Source organism: Poecilia latipinna, unplaced genomic scaffold (genome assembly GCF_001443285.1).
Source record: "Poecilia latipinna isolate Pla-1442-1.1 unplaced genomic scaffold, P_latipinna-1.0 Scaffold657, whole genome shotgun sequence".
Lineage (NCBI taxonomy): Eukaryota > Metazoa > Chordata > Actinopteri > Cyprinodontiformes > Poeciliidae > Poecilia > Poecilia latipinna.
The window spans coordinates 224034-242594 of record NW_015113273.1 but is presented as its reverse complement, the minus strand read 5'-3'; the positions used below and the strand labels follow the sequence as shown (position 1 = coordinate 242594).

General features: G+C 40.2%; 1 protein-coding gene across 4 annotated transcripts in view; it reads left to right on the top strand.

Moving 5' to 3' along the window:
* Positions 1 to 17835, top strand: part of cpeb2 (cytoplasmic polyadenylation element binding protein 2) — a 25829-nt gene extending 7994 nt beyond the window's left edge. The window contains exons 2-11 of one of the 4 annotated variants that reach the window (XM_015043954.1): positions 2857 to 3135; positions 7755 to 7845; positions 10980 to 11030; positions 12379 to 12402; positions 14406 to 14579; positions 14693 to 14782; positions 16034 to 16152; positions 16264 to 16378; positions 17059 to 17240; positions 17323 to 17835. In XM_015043954.1, the coding sequence (XP_014899440.1) occupies positions 2857 to 3135; positions 7755 to 7845; positions 10980 to 11030; positions 12379 to 12402; positions 14406 to 14579; positions 14693 to 14782; positions 16034 to 16152; positions 16264 to 16378; positions 17059 to 17240; positions 17323 to 17550 (1353 nt within the window). In that variant the 3' untranslated portion in view covers positions 17551 to 17835. The remainder of the gene's footprint in view (positions 1 to 2856; positions 3136 to 7754; positions 7846 to 10979; positions 11031 to 12378; positions 12403 to 14405; positions 14580 to 14692; positions 14783 to 16033; positions 16153 to 16263; positions 16379 to 17058; positions 17241 to 17322) is intronic. The other 3 variants (XM_015043955.1, XM_015043956.1, XM_015043957.1) reach the window with 3 other exon arrangements.
* Positions 17836 to 18561: the final 726 nt, after the last annotated feature.

The window sequence follows — 18561 nt, the reverse complement described above, 5'->3', positions numbered from 1 at the left end:
TGGATGGATGGATGGATGGATGGATGGATGGATGGATGGATGGATGGATGGATGGATGGATGGATGGATGGATATTCGTGACATTGTGAAGTCAGAAATTTGCAAGAAAAATCCCAGAAGTTTACTAATGTTGCAAAATCAGACATTTGCACCAAAAATGCCACAAGTCCTCAAAAATTGGTGTAGTAGATCTAGAAAATGTGTATCTGGATATTTTCCAAAGTGTAAGTGGCGGATCTAGACTCTAGACTATTAGAAGGACATATCCCAGGTTTAGACTCGGTGTAGCCATGTTGCAGCTTCTTCCTCACTGGCTCAGGTGTGTATTCTGGATCCAGTTTCAGGCGCTCAGGATGAGTCTGAACCCTGCATGTGTCGTTCTGGTTCAGAAAAAGAAACCACTGTGAAAAGTATATAGATGCACATCTTCTGTATTTACCACTTAAACATTTGAGGACTTCTGTTAAACAAACGTCTGACTTTATGGTGTAGATTTATGAATACACTCCTGGAAAAAAAAATTTCTTGCAAATTTATGACATTTCAATATCAGAAAATGTCCAAGATTTTTCTAATGTTTGAAATTATTCTCAAAATTTCAGTTTTTTGACAGAAGTTTACGTTTCTGCAGCCAGTTTGTTTTCTTTGTCTACATTGGCCATAAGACTCCATTTTTACACCTTTACTACTTTACCAGATGGTATATATTCCACATTTTTTTCTTTTAGCACACATAAAATTATAAAGATGCATCAGATAACAAGATACTATTTTTCTCTCCAAGCTCCATTTTAAAAAAATTGTGGATTTGAATTTAATATTCAAGAAGGAAAAACTCAAGATTTATCGTCAGATGTGTTAATTTATTAGATCATTAATTCATTCATTCATTCATCTATATGGAAACCTTAAGCTGCCTTTATGTCCAATAATGATTAATTATATTAGAGCCGGAGACGACGTCACACTGGGTGTGAGATAGGTCAGTCGGCTTGGCATGGCTTGGCAGTTAAAAAGAATTTCACTATTATCTTTAAACAAACGTGTGTGTGTGTGTGTGTGTGTGTGTGTGTGTGTGTGTGTGTGGGTGTGTGTGTGTGTGTGTGCATGCGTGCGTGTGTGAGTGTGTAGAAAGTCCATACGCTTACCTTAGCTGTGAGGTTTTCAAAGCTCTGCAAATGTCCAGAAAAAGTTCTGGACATGTCAGGTTCCATTACGCTCCATGACAGACAGATTCTGATTCTTCAAAAGGATAAAATAGAGGAAACTTTGCTAGAGTACATTCAGTTTCCTGTTGACTTCTGATGTGCCTCCATGGGAAATACTTTTCTTTCCTCAGACTTCTTTTTAAACACCTCTCTCAACAGAACGGAGCCAGCTTTGGATCTCCTTTCCTCAGTAACAACTCAAACCATCGCAGCGTTGTTGTCGTCAGCGTGACCCATGAGCACTTAGGGGCCGCTGCGGTTTGCTGATCACAAAATGATCCGATCTTTCTATTTCCACCCTCTGACCAGAGCCAGAGCAGACGGTTTCTCGGTACGTCGTCTCTGTCGTCTCCTGCAGGTTCTGCCGTTCTGCTCATCTGGACGATGTGAGCACAAAGCGACCAGCATCTGATTAGATTTTATTTTATTTTTTTAAAGGTGAAGCTCTAGTTTGTAAAAAAAATATATTCTCGCCTTGAGAAACGCTGTGGCCTTCGCACATTATCTCCTGTATAGGACTGAAACAATTAATCGGAATAATTGTGATTAATTATTTTAATTGTTGAAATAATTGTCAACTAATTTAGCAATTGATTAATTGTTAACTGGAGTACACTGACAAAAAAAAAGGCAATTTGCTGAAAGAACAACACCCTCAGACCAGTAATTAAGCCAAAACTGTACAAAAAATACATACATTTTGCAATTAAAATAAAAAAAACAACTTTGTTTGTAAATATATTTTACACAGAAATCCTCCTCCACCTTACTAGATATCAAACTTAGTGGCATAGTTTTATTTTTACCTGGTTCAAATTATTTAATAATAAATCTCCAATTAAGCACCTTTTGCTGTCCAATTATTAACTGGTAATAAAAAAAATGTCAACAGATTAGCCCTGCAATGCACTGATGTTAAGCAGAAAGGGCTTTACACATGTTGATGTTAGATGTAGTTTTTTACCTGCAGATGCGTCCTTAGCTACCAACTAAAGTAATGCTGTGTTCTTGAATTTAAAGGCAATAAAATGTTTATTTTCCCTTTTAAGAAAAAATAATTTAATTATTTACATGTATGTATTTTCAATATTGTACAAAATGAGAAATCAGCATAATGTGCTAATTTTTAAAACCAATTAATCGTCAGTACAATCAATTACTAAAATAACTGTTAGCTGCAGCTCTGCTCCTGTACCTGATCAAAAACAGTAACGCCACTTCCACTCATTCCCGTCAATTATCAGTTGGGGTAGTAGTACACATCAGATTTGAATTTTTGAGCAAAGTACACTCTTATATTTCACATTTTTGATTCTCTTCGTCACAAACAAAGCCTAATGCCTCTGGATAGGATTTCCACACGACATTGCCAAAAAAGATTGAGAGGGTGATGCTGAAGCAGAAGACACTAGGTCCAGGTGGAGAGAGTGTGTAAGTTACAGTGGTGGTGTCGCAGGGCACGATATACTTAGTACTAGTCTTAAAGCTCTAAATCTTCTTATCTACCCACCCATTACAGAAGCAGATAAAGTTCGGCAGTGGCTGACGAGGGGAAATAAGGGATGGGATTAAACCGAGCATTAAACTTGCTGCTTGTTTGAGGCATATTTATGTGTTTGATCTAACCTCCCGCTTGTTGCCGGCGCAGCCCATGGTGAAAGCGTCCCCGTGGGGGAGCCACCAGGGGAACGGCTGGGGCGGCGGCGGTGGCGGGGGCATGTCTTGGGGTCGGGACCACCGCAGAGGCAGCGGCATGGGCGTGCCCGGCTCTGTCAGTCACGCCTCGCCCCTGAAGAAGCCCTTCTCCAGCAACGTCATTGCTCCGCCCAAGTTCCCGCGCTCCGGAGGTTCCCTGGGGCCGAAGTCCTGGATGGAGGAGAACATGTTTCGCACAGACAGCAACAGCAACACCATGTTACCCCTGCAGGTATGAGCTCAGCTGTTCACACGATTTCAGCATTTATGTTAAACTGCATTAGTTCATGCTCGCATCGATGCGCATATTAACCCAATCATAATGTTGAGTTTTTGTCTTTCCTGTTCTCTTCTCAAATGTCCCATTTTGTCGCTTTATAGTCACAAAAGTCAATACATTTTCCAGGTTTTTATGCCATAGAAAAGCACAAAGGGTCAACATGTAATTCAGGATGTTTTCACACCTGATAGTCCGGTAGACTGGGTTCAATTGGGAACCAAAGTTGCAACATTTATTACATGTTCAGCTGGTGCGGTTCACTTTCACACTGCACTGTGTGAAATGATTCCCCTCCTTACCTGTGGTGGCGCTTCACCAAGAACCATTGAAGGGAACTGCATGAAAACCTCTGAAGATGACACTGAAAGCAGCTTCCTTCTTTGGAAAATGCAAACAAAAATGGAGTAGTGTCAGGTTTTAGCAGCTTGGCAAACAACCATGAGGCAGTTCTCCTGCTAGCACTAGATTAGTGTGTTTATTTTTGTTGCATTTGCCCAGAATGCCCTGCACTATTGTCCACTTCCTGCTTTTAGAGCAGATTCAGGTCCACTTGTGTTCACATATGTATTGAAACTGCTCTAGAGTTCGTTTCGATCAAACCGAGACAGGTTTTAAGCCAGACCAGAGTTTGCTTTTCTGGTCAGCATCAGAATTTAATTTCACATTTACACCTCCACAAACGAACTGGACTTTCTAGACAAACCAATTTGAGTCCGATTACAGCAGACTAAATTGGGCTGGTGTGAATGCTACCTTAATGTCGGTATAAATCCAGGTTTCTTGTGAAGGTCTCAGCGGTTTATTTGTTGAGCGAACAAACAGCATCTTGAAGCGCAAGGATCACAGCAGATGTCAGAAAATAACAAGCAGGGTTAGGTTTTACGACAACATCTGAAGATTTAAACATGTCACAGAGAGCCCTGTTCTGTCCTTTATCTGAAAACGAAAAGAGTAGAGTACATCTGTCAGAATACCAAGACATAATCCGACAATGAACCGTCAATCAGAGAAGCAGCCTGGCGGTCACTGTAACTCTGGAGCTGTCAAAAAGAAAACTAGATGTTTTCTTTTTGACAGCTGTCAGTCACGTTTTTCACAAATCTGTAATTTAATATTAGAGTCAGGAACATGGTGGTGGCAGCATTGAGTTTGAAGTGACGTACAGACAGACATTGACTCAAGGGAGCTGAACACTTTTCACATTTTAATTCGGAAATTACTACCAAAACTATTTGTCATTTTCCTCCCGCCTCACACTTTATATACTGCTTTGTGTTGATCTACGAGACAAAACCCCAACAAAATGCATTGAAGTTTGTGGTTTTAATGTAATAAAATATGGAGAAGGCTCAAGGGAGAAGAGTATTTCAAGGCACTCTGAAGAGCTAGATCACTAATTCACGTCTTTGTTTCTAACAATTTCTGTGAATTTGTTCTTCTGGTACCTGAACGTTATTCCTCTAAAGGGAAACTCAGCCACTAAAATTAGATATTGGAGGAAACAACAGCTGAGTTTCCATTCACCAGGAAAATGTGAATTGATCCTTTAATCAAATTGTAAACCAGTCTGTTCCTTTGGGAACAATAATGGCTGTAACTGAGTCTGAACTCAAATCAAATGAAAGCCGAAAGGAAAGTTTAAGCAACAACTGTCAACATGTCCTCTTATTCCGTGCCAACTCTGACACAATTTGCAAAACTTGTTTAATTTAACACCTCATGTATATCAGATCTTTTGCTGAAACAGACTGTTCAGTTTTGAGGTTCAGAGTTTGACTGGCAGGACCAGTTTCTCATTTTTGTTAACTTCCTAATTTTCATACACACATACTGTTTTTTTTTTGTATGTAAACTTTATTGTTTTTCACAATTAAAGATAGCAAATAAAGATGCACTTACAGAACAAAAGAGTGGGAGTTTGAATCACATGTATTTCCCGATCATTGGTCAGAAGCTATTTAGAGAAAATTTGATCATGGACTGAACAATTTTTCCATCTCTGCATGTTGGTTCTTTCTACATAGACTCTTTCCATTCATATTTGCATTTTTTTCTTACAATAACTGCACTTTATTTTCCAAAACTATCATTTTGGATGTAAAATCCACCTGAGTAAAAGAAAAGCACTTACGTTTCACTTATTCTGTATCACATAAATTGCCTAATGACTCAAATGAACCAAATTGAAACATCTAATCTAAGCTTTTTTTCTCAAATTCACTGCAGTGCTAAAATAGACAACTCATCAACACCTGGACGAGAAGCATTTAGGAACAAATTTAGTAAGAACTGGCCTGACTTGATCTCAAACTTAGTGTTTCCTTTTGGCTACCGAATCCAGTGTGACGACAGGTTTGACTGACGACTGATTAGGGAACTTAGAGGAAGAAGTATTGTGTGTTCTGCATGCTGTGCTATTAACAGGCTGCAGTCGTCTGTTCTCGGAGGCAAACTCTGGACAGTATCGGGATGCAGTTGTCCAGACATTCTCCAGACTCCGTCAAGCTGTCCTTTAGCTAAAGACCTGATGTTTTTCTTGTTAAATTCCCTTATGAAGCCATTCGGGCAGAAAATACTGAGAGAAAATCACAAAGTTACATCTGAACACTGAACCAAAGTGTCACATTTCGTCTCTCCTAAAGGGTTTGCTTAATAATCTACACTTACTGAGGCCTTGTCAGACGGTTAGTTTTTCCTACGTTCGTTAACTGGGTCATATATGACTCATTCAAATTAAACTAATGATATCAGCCCGAATGAGGTTGCCGCCAAGTTGTGCGACTGTTGCTATGAGTTTGTATTTTTAGTCGTATCGGTGCCAAGAAGAACAACGCTTCCATTCCAGGAAGCAGGCCTGACTTCATGGATGAATTTCCATAAACAGTGTCAGACCCAGAAATTTTTCAGATTCCAAGTCTTTTCCTTCCTTCCTTCCTTTTCTGTTTAACGTTTGGCAGTGGCTGACAGAGCGCATCTACGCAGCATCACCTTTCCACAGTCACATGGGATTCAGACTGACGACGGTAAGAGAGAGAGAGAGAGTCATCTCTGCTCTCGGTGTCAGAAGTCAGAATAATTCCCCAACCAAATTTAGTTTGGGCTGAAATTAATCGTCAATAACAGAATCAACTTTCGCTACAAACGAATCGGTTCAGTCAAAGTTTGAAGTATTTCTTCCAGTAAAGATATTGCTTTATCTTCGTGTTTGAACATGCTAGGTGTCTCTGCTTGCATATCTGACACGTTAGCAGGACCAAAGGGCGGATTCGTCTCTATTTTAAGACTGAAAACCTCTGAGAAATTTCTAAGGATGCTTTTTCATTCTTTGTACTTTGTACCTCACGGCTTCATAAAATGATGTTTTAGTCATTCATTTGTACTGAATGAGATCAAACTAATTATATTTCAACCTTGCATCGTGCAGAACCTTGCAGAAGTATTAACGTCCTTTGAATACTTTCAATTTCGTGCGACAGACTGATGCAAAGTCTTGCAAAAAAAACAACAACCTGGAAATGGAAGGATTCCAGGTTTTCACATTTTTTTATGATTAAATATAAATAAATACTGTTGTGCGTTTGTGTTCTGATTCAACACTTGAAGCATCTGTTGCTGAAGTTTTTCCAGATTTTTCTTGGCAAAATTCTGAACGGAGATTGTCGTGAACATACATTCTCACAGATTCTTCACTGAATTCAGGCTGGACTTTGACTAGGCCATTCAAACACGCCAACATGCTATGATCTAATCCGTTCCTTTGTAGCTCTGGCCTGTAGGTTTAGGGTTGTCATCCCACTGGAAGGTGAACTTTCACTCCAGTATCACGTCTTTTTCAGTCTTTTTTCAGCCATTCAAACAGGTTTTCCATCAGGATTGTCCTGTATTTGTATCTTCCAATCAAACCTCAGCAGTTTCCCTGTTTAACATAACCACCCCCACACTGCTCCAATCTTTCCTATCTATGGCCTTTCTTGCTTTCTTTGTAGACGGCATGTCATGTAGTATTCCTGTCAGCTGATTGGTCCAAGTTTGGGATGTTGTTTTTTTTTATAACCTAATACTGCTAGTCTGCTGCGTTCCTTTAATCCACATGATGCAGATGTTCACTAATGGCCTTTAGCAGCCCTTCCTTTATTTATGCAACAATGGCGACAGGTGAAAGTTGAAACAATGAACATCAACGTCGACTAAAGTTGAGCATTTTTCAACTTTCTTGTGTTGCATCACATGCCTGTTATTACGTGACAAACTGCAAAAGAAAAAAACAACAACAAAAGAATATCTACACTGACATCTTTTTGTATACAACTCGGTTCCTTATAGTTGTCCAGCCCCTCACTGGCTCACCTCCAGGCCCTCTAATTGAATAAATATGGAAAGAATGTTAATCTGAATCTACGGTCCCCTGCATGCTAAGCCCAACAGCCACGTTTCAGAGGCTTTAATACTCACAAGCCAAAATCACAAATCTGTGATAGATTTACACATGCATCAGGTGTGTGTGCTTCATTTATGTCTGGCAAATTAACAAACATCCCCCCCTTTTATTTTTTATACTTTTATTTTTCCAGGACCGCTCCAGAATGTACGACAGCCTGAACATGCACTCCTTGGAGAGCTCCCTGATCAACATCATGCGAGTGGAGCAGGACCCGATAAAAGGTAAGGCGGCCTTTTCTCTTTCGGTCTCCGCCCGTCGTGGGCGGGGGGTCAGAAGAAGACGATCTCGCACGGGAAATCGTCTCCAGGAGCCGACGAGCCTGTTTCTCCCACAGCCGTGTTGTTTTTTTCCACACGCGGGCTTATTAACCTCCCCGCTGAGAGCTTAATGCCGGTGCCACCAGCTGCACGTTCAACTGACCCTTAAAGCTCTGATCTGGTGGCTGGCTTAACCTGGCCAGCAGAACCGGCCTGCTGTTTTGGTTTTTTGTGTGTTTTTTGTGCTTCAGTAAGAGTAAGAAGAGAAGCCTGTTTTCTGACTGCTCAGCCTTTGGAAATTCAACAGATTCAGAATGAGCTCTGGGCTTCTTCTGAATTATTTCTAATGGTTTGACAGCGACAGGCAGAGAGTGCGACACTGTCCTGGCCTCCCGCGCTCAGCTGCTGAACATCAGAGTAGCAGTGTCAGATGACTGCACCCTCGCGCCCTCCTCCTCTTCCTCCTTTTTCTCAGTCGCCGTCTCCGCCGCCGCCGCCACCGCCTGCCAGTGGCTCATTTACAGCCGTGTGAGCCATATACGCTCTCACTTTACAATATTGAAAGAACAGAGGAAGAACACGGGTGGCACAAGCAGGCACGTCTGCTTTGGTTACTGATTTGTTTGTGGACAAGCAATAAGCGCCGTCATTCCTTTCCATTTTATTAGCGATCCACCTGTGCTCTTCTTCCATGAGCTAGATTTTTTTTTTCTTTGGGATGGGGAGGGGGATTTCCTGCTTGAACAGATGGACAGGACATGGCCCAGTGTGCAGAGCAAAAAAGAAGACGGGAGGGGGGCGGGCTAATTTTAGATGAGATCACCCTTTCACACACTGTTTATGACAGCCAAGAGGGGAGTTGAGAGGGATGACGGCTTACAAGGCCCTGACAGGCTATTTACAGCATTACCACTTTATTATGCTTAGCAGCTTTTAAACATCAGAGCACATGGTAAAATTATCAGGTTTCATTAGCTTGTTAGCATAAAGAAGCTAAGAACTTTTTAAGCTGTTGAGGTTTATTTAATGTTTTCCAGCTACGAATGAAACATTTCAGATTTTTTTCCGCTTTGGTAGATAAACAAAAATGAAACGCAGACGAGCCCATTATCTGCTCCACCATGACTCATCTGCAGCTTATGTGCTGGAGTTTTGGCAAATCCAAGCCAAAGTGTCCTGCCTTGTATTCTTGTCATGCAAATGCAGTTTCACGTCTGACCTGTACTGACCAGTTTCACTGCGTGAAACTGGTCAGTACAGGTCAGACGACCTGAAGAAGAAGATTCAGAAGTCACATCTTCTGCAAATTCTCAGAATTCACTTGCAAATGGTTATGCAGATGAACCTGCACCAACAGTAACCTAAAAACAATGATTAGGTAACTTAAAAAGCAACGTGGTTGGTGCTAATTCCTCACAACAGGAACTACGAGTCTTTTCATCATTCGTCACATGACAACTACAAATCTCTGTGAATTCTCAGAGAATCCGCGCAGCCATAAAAACTCTTAAAAGTATTCAAATTAAGGCCTTAAACTGTCTTAAATTCAGTAAAAATCACAGCTCTTATGTTTTGTCATGGCAAGACTATTTTTATCTTGTATATGTTGTTTTTTTCTCAAACAACTTTATTGTCATCTAATCATCTTCATTGCATTCTGTGACTTGAGGTGGTTGAGGCTACCGCTAACTAGCTGCTAATACCCTTGCTACCTAACTCCATAGCTTAATTTGTTGTGCATGCTGTGCAAAAAGCAGATCCCAGAAAAGTCACAGTTTTGAAGTTACATGGCTGAAGCGCCCCAGAAAACGGTGACTGATGCTAATGCGACATAAAAACTCTGAAATCGGAAGTTCACTGGATTTTAAACAAGGCATTCAAACATTAGTCTTACAAGTCTTTACCTGGTCGTAAATTTAATTGAAAATGGTTGTAACAGTCTTAAAAAGTCTTAAATTTGAGTAGGTGAAACCTGCAGAAACTCTGATTTAAGTAGGATTTTATGTGGTGTAGTACAACAAAACTGTAAAGAGGAATAAAAATGATGAACATGGTTTTCTTTTTTTGTCTTTTACAAATGAAAATCTGGAAAGTATCTGGTGTGCATTTCTATCCAGCCCCCCTTACTCTGATGCACTTGAACCGTTTATCTTCACACATATCCTGTGTGTGTAACTTAGCGTAAATACAGCTGTTCCTCAAAATTCCTAGATTAAACTTACTTATATAGCGCCGTTTCAGACATACTGACCACTCAACGCGCTATACAAGAAGAACATGTATAAAATTCCAAACTGTGGTTTTGCAAACTCCCAAAAGACCTGCAGATGTGACTGTAGAGAAAAGGTGACTCAACCAAGTATTGACAAAGGGAGGCTGAATACAAATGCTCAGTGAGAGGATATTACAATAAGACACTGCATGCTTCAGAGCTTTGATAGTAACTAGATACCATTTAAATATTAAATAATACTAAAACATCCTGCTCTGTATGCTGGTTACTGCATAAAAATCCCATTTGGACCTGTCACTATAACACGTTTTGCTGGACAATAAATTGTCCCAAAAATGATCGCGGTAAACGATAATATTGTCGTTTTGAGACCATTTCCAAGTAATATGTTGTTAATGGGATAATAATGCAAGTTCCCTCTCTCAAAGACTAGAACAGGAAGAGATTTTAAATATCCAAAATAAAACACAAAACCAAAAACAATAAATCAAAAAGAAGTAGAAACCACACACAACCAAAACCATAAATAAGACGGATCATTAAGTGAATACCAGTATTTCCAGCATGAAGCCAGCTTTAACAAAAGCAAAGATTCACCTGTTCTAAAAATAATAAAAATAAAAATCAATGTAATTAGTGAAAAAAAATGTCATAAATGTTCTCTTTTTTTTTTAATCAACATTTGTATCATTTTTGCCTGCAGCACACAGCTGTGCTCTCCCTGTTTGTTGTTTCTGCATCAGTTGCCATGTAAATGCATCTCCCTCATCCTGCCCTCTCCCTCCGCTTTCCCCCTCATTGGTATCTGTATTTGTATTTCTTTGGTGTGTGTCTGAGTTTGTAACATGTGTGTTTCTCATGTCAGGCCGTGTGGGCTGCCCTAACCCCGGGGCCGACGGCCTTCTCATGCTCAATGGTAATTATCTGGAAGCGTCGTCTCCCTCTGTGTGTCCCGCTCCCCTCGTTGCATCCCCCGTTACTCTTTGACCTCGTTAGACTCACACTTCACCACCTGCAGGGCTCCTTGTGTAACTCTTCAAGGCTTTCTATTTTAAAATGCTGTCACATTTTTAAGGGAAACATACTGTAGATGCCTTAGTATTAATACTCTCAGAAGCTGATCTACATTGTTATGTCTAGCTGTGGGGACAGACTCGCATGCATGCCTTTTAATAAAAAAAATCTAAATGTTTTTGTTTTCATTTGTTCTAAGTATAAGATAAAAATCTAAATCGGTTCAATTTAAAATCTCAACTTAGCACAAGCCCGTTTGGACCATCTAGAACAGGGGTGTCCATAGTCGGTCCTGGAGGCCCGGCATCCTGCATGTTTTAGTTCTCTCCCTAGTGGTAGTAACAACCTCCTCAGCAAGTCAATGTTCTCCTTAGGCCTCTAATGACCCATCATTTGATGCAGGTGTGCTAAACGAGGGAGAGAACTAAAACATGCAGGATGCCGGCCCTCCAGGACCGGCTTTGGACACCCCTGGTCTAGAAGGCATGTATCAAACTAGAGGCCCATGGGCCAAATCCGGCCCGCCGTAGCTTCTTGTGTGGCCCTCTGGGTTCTAGACTTAACACCAATTGTGCTCACATTTTATGTCATCAGTCAAATTAATGTAATTTTTTATATGTTTACTGTCAAATTATATCAATCAGTCCCTCCAGTTTCTTGAGAATTATCGTGGAAATTCACGCAAAAATCAACAAATCCCCTTACTTTTTAGCCTGAACACATAATTTGGAGCTTATTGCAGATTTTGCTAAAAACAAAAATCCAAATTAGCACCACAAACACTTTGATTTTTATTGCAAAAAAAATCAGAAAATCCTGGAAGGACTGAAAAGATATTTAATAATATTATTTATTGATATTTGAACAGTTCAGGTTTTATCGATACATTCTGGCACAACCGGCACTTTAAGAGCATTTATGATCTTGCTTTGGCGTAAAACGACAATGAGTTGGACACCACTGATCTAGAAAATTAAGCTCATTTACTCAACTCTGAGATATCTAAAATGCTGCCAACATACTCAGCATATTTCACAGCAGACGACGTTTTGCTCTCTCTTGCTCCTCTGCAGTCTAAATGTTCTTGAGATACTGCAAATGGTTCACTTTTAGGCAGGCCATTTCATCCTGTTAACTAATTACTGAAGTCAGTTGATTTGTAGTTGGATAAAGTTATGAGATAATTGCAGATTAAAGTCTAAAATGTTTGCACGGCTGAACTTTGCCCTCTTGTACTTTTCTACATGCAGCCAGAAGCTATGGGAGACGTCGAGGTAAATACTGCGATGTGTCTGTCTTCTCCTGTGGCATGTTTTCCTGCATACTGTAAATGGGCTTTCAGTCTGGAGCAAGAACTCGCTGTATTTTGGATTTTAGGTTTTAGAACATGTTGGGGGTTTTTTATTTGTTTTTAGGAAGAAACTTCCTTTTCACCCTTTGCTGTACACAAAAAAATACAACACAATTATTTTACTTACCAAGTAAGAATGATAACAGTGGTTTCCAGACTGTTATTCTCTTTCCATTAGTAGTAAATATTTGATTTGAAACATGTAGTTATTGTTGTTTAGGTGTTTTTACATTCTGTAGATCAATCAGTAATCAGCTTAGCTTTTTATATAAATGCGCATTAGCTCCTGTGCATTAAATTAGGAGGAAAATGGTCTTCAGTTGATAAAAAACATACAAAATTATAAAATTCAGATTAAAATAAACTAAAAAACTTAGTTTTTACTCAATCTAAGGTGTTCATTTCCAGTGCTTCAAAGTTGTGTTATTAGTTTCTGTCTCTAAAGGTTTGTGCCATTAATGGAAACTGTAGTCTTTCCCTGGTTAAGCTGGATAAACGTCTCTGATGAACATGTCAAAATGTAAAATACAGTTTAAACTGTTGCTTTTCGGTTATCAGGAGATGCAGAAATGTAAAGCTAAGTGTCCTCAGCGTAAGAATTAACATTAATGCCAGGTTTGCAACTTTAACATAAATAGTAACAACATGTCTGGGAAACTGCTTGGTAACTATTGAGTTCTTCAGATGTTAGTGACGTAGACATGGAATGTCTGGTTGATTAAAAATCTCTTTTCAGGCGTTTTAGATTACTGATTGGATTTTCAAAACATGACAACAGACCTAAAATTTTAGCTCTTGATTGTTTTGTCCTTCTCTGTAAAAGGTCACCCACCAGGCCCAGTTCTGCAGAATGTGGATTACATTCAGGTTGTTCTGTTCCACAGTGCAACCCTGACATATGTGTGCCTAACATTTTGGCCACATGCAGCTGAATGTGAGTCGGTTGTTGACAGGCAGGTGCTGCAGGTTTCAACACTTTCTGAGTTTACAGGACCGACTTTGTGACTTAAAGTATTCAAGCCCTTTGATCCTGACCATGTTTTAAAATCACCTGAATTCATACTGTGGTTAAATTACATCCAGGCCTGCTGGATATTATTTAGAGGCATCAAAGTAAATGGGGTTGAATAATGTAAATATGCTCTTCTTGTGTCGGTCACATAAAATTCCAGTGAGGTACATTCAGGTTTCTGGACAAAATGGGAAAAGTTTAAGGAGTGTGAATACTTTTTGGGGCACCTTAAGTTTGGTTCAGTATTTTTTATTTTTTTAATCCAAATCAAATTACTCTTAAAATTTTTGAGAGAGCCTCATATATTCTTTCCTTATCCGTAACATTTTCTATCTCTAAGCTGCTTCAGTTTGTAATTCAACCTTGTTTAGTTAATTACATTTTTGTATGTTTTTGTATATTCACAGTTGGCGGACCACTTAGTTGTTTTTTTTTTTTTTAGGCTAACAGGCCATAAATAGTTTCAACGTAATTATAAAAGATTACATTGAATATATTTGCCTTTGACAAATCTGATAATGAAATTTTAGAAGAAAACATGATTTTTCTGTTATCAGTTTAATTATTTTTATTTGGACGGATAATAAACTGAACACTTCGGAGGTCACATGATTTCATTCCCAGCTTTTCAGCCCTGCCTCATCGGCCATGCGGCTCCACGCAGAGGGCAGATTATTGCGTGTCACAGTCACAGATCTGCCAAAAACGAAACTGCACATAATCCTCGCTTTAAGCTGCTGCTTTGTCTCGGCGTTGCAGTGCGATGAAAGTGGACAGGTTATTTTATAGAGCGCTTTACTCTCTAATCTGTCCCTCTGTAAAGAGGAGAAATGATGCTCCCTTAAAGAGGCAGCACCGCCGGGGCGCTTTCTGCAAATTCCCGCTTGTCTCACCTTCCTGTTCGTCTCTGCCAGGCCGCTCCTCTCTCTTCCCGATCGACGACAATCTCCTCGACGATGGCCACGGCAACCAGGGTGTCCCTGGAGTCCTCGGCTCCCCCAACTGCTACCCCCACCAAAACGGGGAGCGCATCGAGCGCTTCTCTCGTAAGGTGTTTGTGGGGGGCTTGCCTCCTGACATAGACGAAGGTGAGGATGACCAGACCGGCTCCACGTCTGGGGTTTTTTTCTGTTCCGTCTTTCACTTCTTACATCTGTCTATTTTGTTTTTTTTGGTTTTTTCTTTCTACACGTCGATTCAGATGAAATCACCTCAAGCTTCCGTCGCTTCGGTCACCTGGTGGTCGACTGGCCACACAAAGCTGAGAGCAAATCCTACTTTCCACCTAAAGGTATCGACAAAACACATGAACAACATATATCATAAACATTTTTTATAAATGTTGACATCTAAGAAAGAACAAAAAATCCTTAAAGTAAAATTTTTATTTAGTGGGAGAAAATCCCAAATTAAGAAATGATTTAGTAGAATCACTGGTGTCACAATTATTAGCACCCGCTAACATCCATCATCCGCCCTGCTTAGCCTCGCCTCCAGCAGTCATTTTCAATTTCTGGTAAATAATCCATGACGTCGAGTTTCCCCTCCGGGGTGTAAATATGATCACACAGAAACCCATTACCCCGAGTCATTAATCCAAAATAGGAAAAAAATAGTAGATGATGTCATTGTCTTGTTCTGGAAGCTGGACCCATTTATTTTGAAAATGTAGCTCAATCAAACATGGCAGAGAGATGCTTGATGTGCAGGATTTTCTACTCCAGGGTTTCTGCACCACACGTCAACACGACAAATCTGATTAGCCAGCCGACATTGAAACATGAAGTGATTTATGAGAAACGTGTGCAAAAAGGGGCTGGAGTTTATGCAATTGATATATATTTTCTACATTTATTAGCCTGGATATGGATAAATACTTGTTTTTTTATGGGAGGCTTAGGCCTCCCATTCAAAAAGACATCAGGGGAAATGTTGTGTTTCAGGGCCATTCATTGTTATTCAAGTGTGATAAATGTGCTGTTTTTCGAAACTCATTAAAATCACTGCTGACCAAAATAATCATGATTGTAATATTAGTCATAATGGAGGAGCTCTGCGTTCAAATATTGTAGAGATTTTCATAAATCAAGAAATATCCAATGGAAAGCAGTTAGTAGCCCTAACATTCCCAACTTCGACCGGTGAGAAATAAAACATAAGACGTACATTTTTGACATAATTATAAGTTTTGGTGAATCACAAACAGCATTTTTTTTTAGTTACTAGGAAAATTACAATGCATTTTGGCCAACATGTTCAACTAATCCTGGATCATTTTAAGAACAGACAGAAAAGGTTGGACCAAACCCACTGGGTCTTCCAACAAGATAACAACCCAAAATATACTGAACACAGAAGTGGCTCATCAGATACAGATTTCTCAAAGAGGAAGGCTCACATATCCCTTTCTGTATGATCCACTCTGGTGAAATGTTAAGGGAGAAGATTAAATGCTTTCCTGTTGGCCCTAGTAGGTTGTGCAAAGTGATGTTTTTGAACTGAATCCTCATTAAGACCTTGTGTGTGTGTGTGTTTGTCCAAGGATACGCCTTCCTGCTGTTCCAGGAGGAGAGCTCGGTGCAGGCCCTGATTGACGCGTGCATGGAGGAGGATGGGAAGCTCTACCTGTGTGTTTCCAGCCCCACCATCAAGGACAAACCAGTGAGTTCAACGCCCAGCAGCTCTCTGGCAGGAACAAAAAGGAGTCGTCGTGAACATGTTTCACGTCTTATCAAGAGATGTGAGTCAAACTTGCGTCATGTTTGACTGCAGGTGCAAATCCGACCATGGAACCTGAGCGACAGTGATTTTGTGATGGACGGATCACAGCCTCTCGATCCCCGTAAAACCATCTTTGTGGGAGGCGTCCCTCGTCCCCTGAGAGCAAGTACGTACCCCTGACTGTGTTTTAGTAGACAACAACATGAAATAAAACTATCCTGACTGCAGCCATGGTGGGCCTGTTATCCGATTGTGATCTCTCTTCTACTAATGTGCTAAGAGTGATGCTATTTCTTTGTTTAGCGCTTTAGCATTTTTGCTAACATTGAAAACGTTTAGCAAGCTTACTCTCCCCTAAATAAATGTTTTTTCTGGGGAATTATAAAGTACTGATTCTCTTGGCTGTTTTGTAAGCTTTCAGTTGAATAAAGTTTGACATCTGTGACAATTTATCTACTGTTAAGATGAATTCTTCAAGCTAATCGTTCATGCTCTTATTTTTAAGTGTGTGGAGACTGTTCATGCTGTAGTTCTGTTTCCTCAGTTCTAATTTCCTCAACTGAACTTATATGTCTGCCTTTGTAGCATTTCAAGGGCTGACATCATATAATTTCAATTGAAGTTAGCACTTCAGCATTAGCTTCTGCTAAATATCATGTTGGCGTAGCGCTTTAGCATTAGCTTCTGCTAAATATCATGTTGGCGTAGCGCTTTAGCATTTGTGTAGCTATTGTTTATGATTAGTGTTTTAGGGTTAAAGAAACTAACTTTTTAGCTAGCTGTGCCCACAACTGCTATTATGTCATGTTAACTTTTCTTTTTTTAATATTCTTGGCCTTTGTTTAGTTGAGCTGGCCATGATCATGGACCGCCTCTACGGTGGAGTGTGCTACGCAGGAATCGACACAGATCCAGAGCTCAAGTACCCCAAGGGGGCGGGGCGGGTGGCCTTCTCCAATCAGCAGAGTTACATCGCTGCCATCAGTGCAAGATTCGTCCAGCTGCAACATGGAGACATCGATAAGCGGGTACAGTTTGTTTTATTAACAATTCCCACACACCTAGTCATTTAAGATGTGACACTCACACAATTTATCGTTGAAAATGCAGGTGGAGGTGAAGCCCTACGTCCTGGACGACCAGCTGTGTGACGAGTGCCAGGGCGCTCGCTGCGGCGGGAAATTCGCTCCCTTCTTCTGCGCTAACGTCACTTGTCTCCAGTACTACTGCGAGTTCTGCTGGGCCAACATCCACTCCCGCGCAGGGCGAGAGTTTCACAAGCCCCTGGTGAAGGAGGGCGCCGACCGCCCGCGCCAGATTCACTTCCGCTGGAACTAACAGGGGGCGGGGGGGCTCCACATCCAGCGGTGACGGTCAGAGTTAAGGGAAATACCGGCTAACGGGAAAAAGAGTCTGGCTCTGCCTCTCCTGCTAAACTAAGCTATCAGTATAATCAAGTGTGCAACACTATACAATATATACTATATATAGCTATATATCTTTTGTAGCAGCCAAACACCGCAAGCCTCAGTTTTTCACCAAAACCCCCCTCACATCTCAGGCTCTGACAACTCTACAACTCTTTTGTGGTACTTTCATCTTTTTCTAAGAGGAGATTTAAAAGAAAAAAAAGAGATTGATTTTTGTAGCTTTTTTTATTATTATTATCATTATTATTATTATTATTATTATTATGATTATTATTGTGATTACTTTTATTATTTTTGTATGTGAGATTTAAAGTAGAAACAGGAATGTTTTTTGCATGGGGGCAGCTTGTCTGTCTGTCTGTCTGCTGCTAGCAACCACACAGTGCGTTCAGTGCACACTTGTTTCCGGGGAAAGAAAAAAAAGACCTCGATTCTCTAACGTTGACACGTGCCGCAGGTGATTTAACCAAAGGTAGCAAAAAACGATAGGAAGCTCAAAACCGACACGCCGTCTGACGTGGAAACAAGCGTTACTTTCTAATGCCGCCACGGGCTCTCTTGTTGTTTTTGTTTTTTGTTTTGTTTTGTTTTTACTTTTTAGAGAGATTATTGAAAGGAGAAAAAAAACCCAGAAGAAGAAAAGGTTATTTTTTGTGCTCATTCTAACCTGTAGAGTGATACCTCAAAACACAAAATCCGGTTTTCTGCTAACATTTATACTTAAGAAGAAAAAAAAGCTATTTTAGAAGCTTTGCTGCTATATATAAATATATATGAATAGATATGTTGGTGTTATATTTAAACCCGAATCATGTAAAATGAAATGCAGTATGCACTCAACCACTTAACGGCGCCACAGAAAGAGTTAAGAGTGCATGCAAACCACAATAGGCTTGTAGCTGCAGAAGTAGCATGCAGG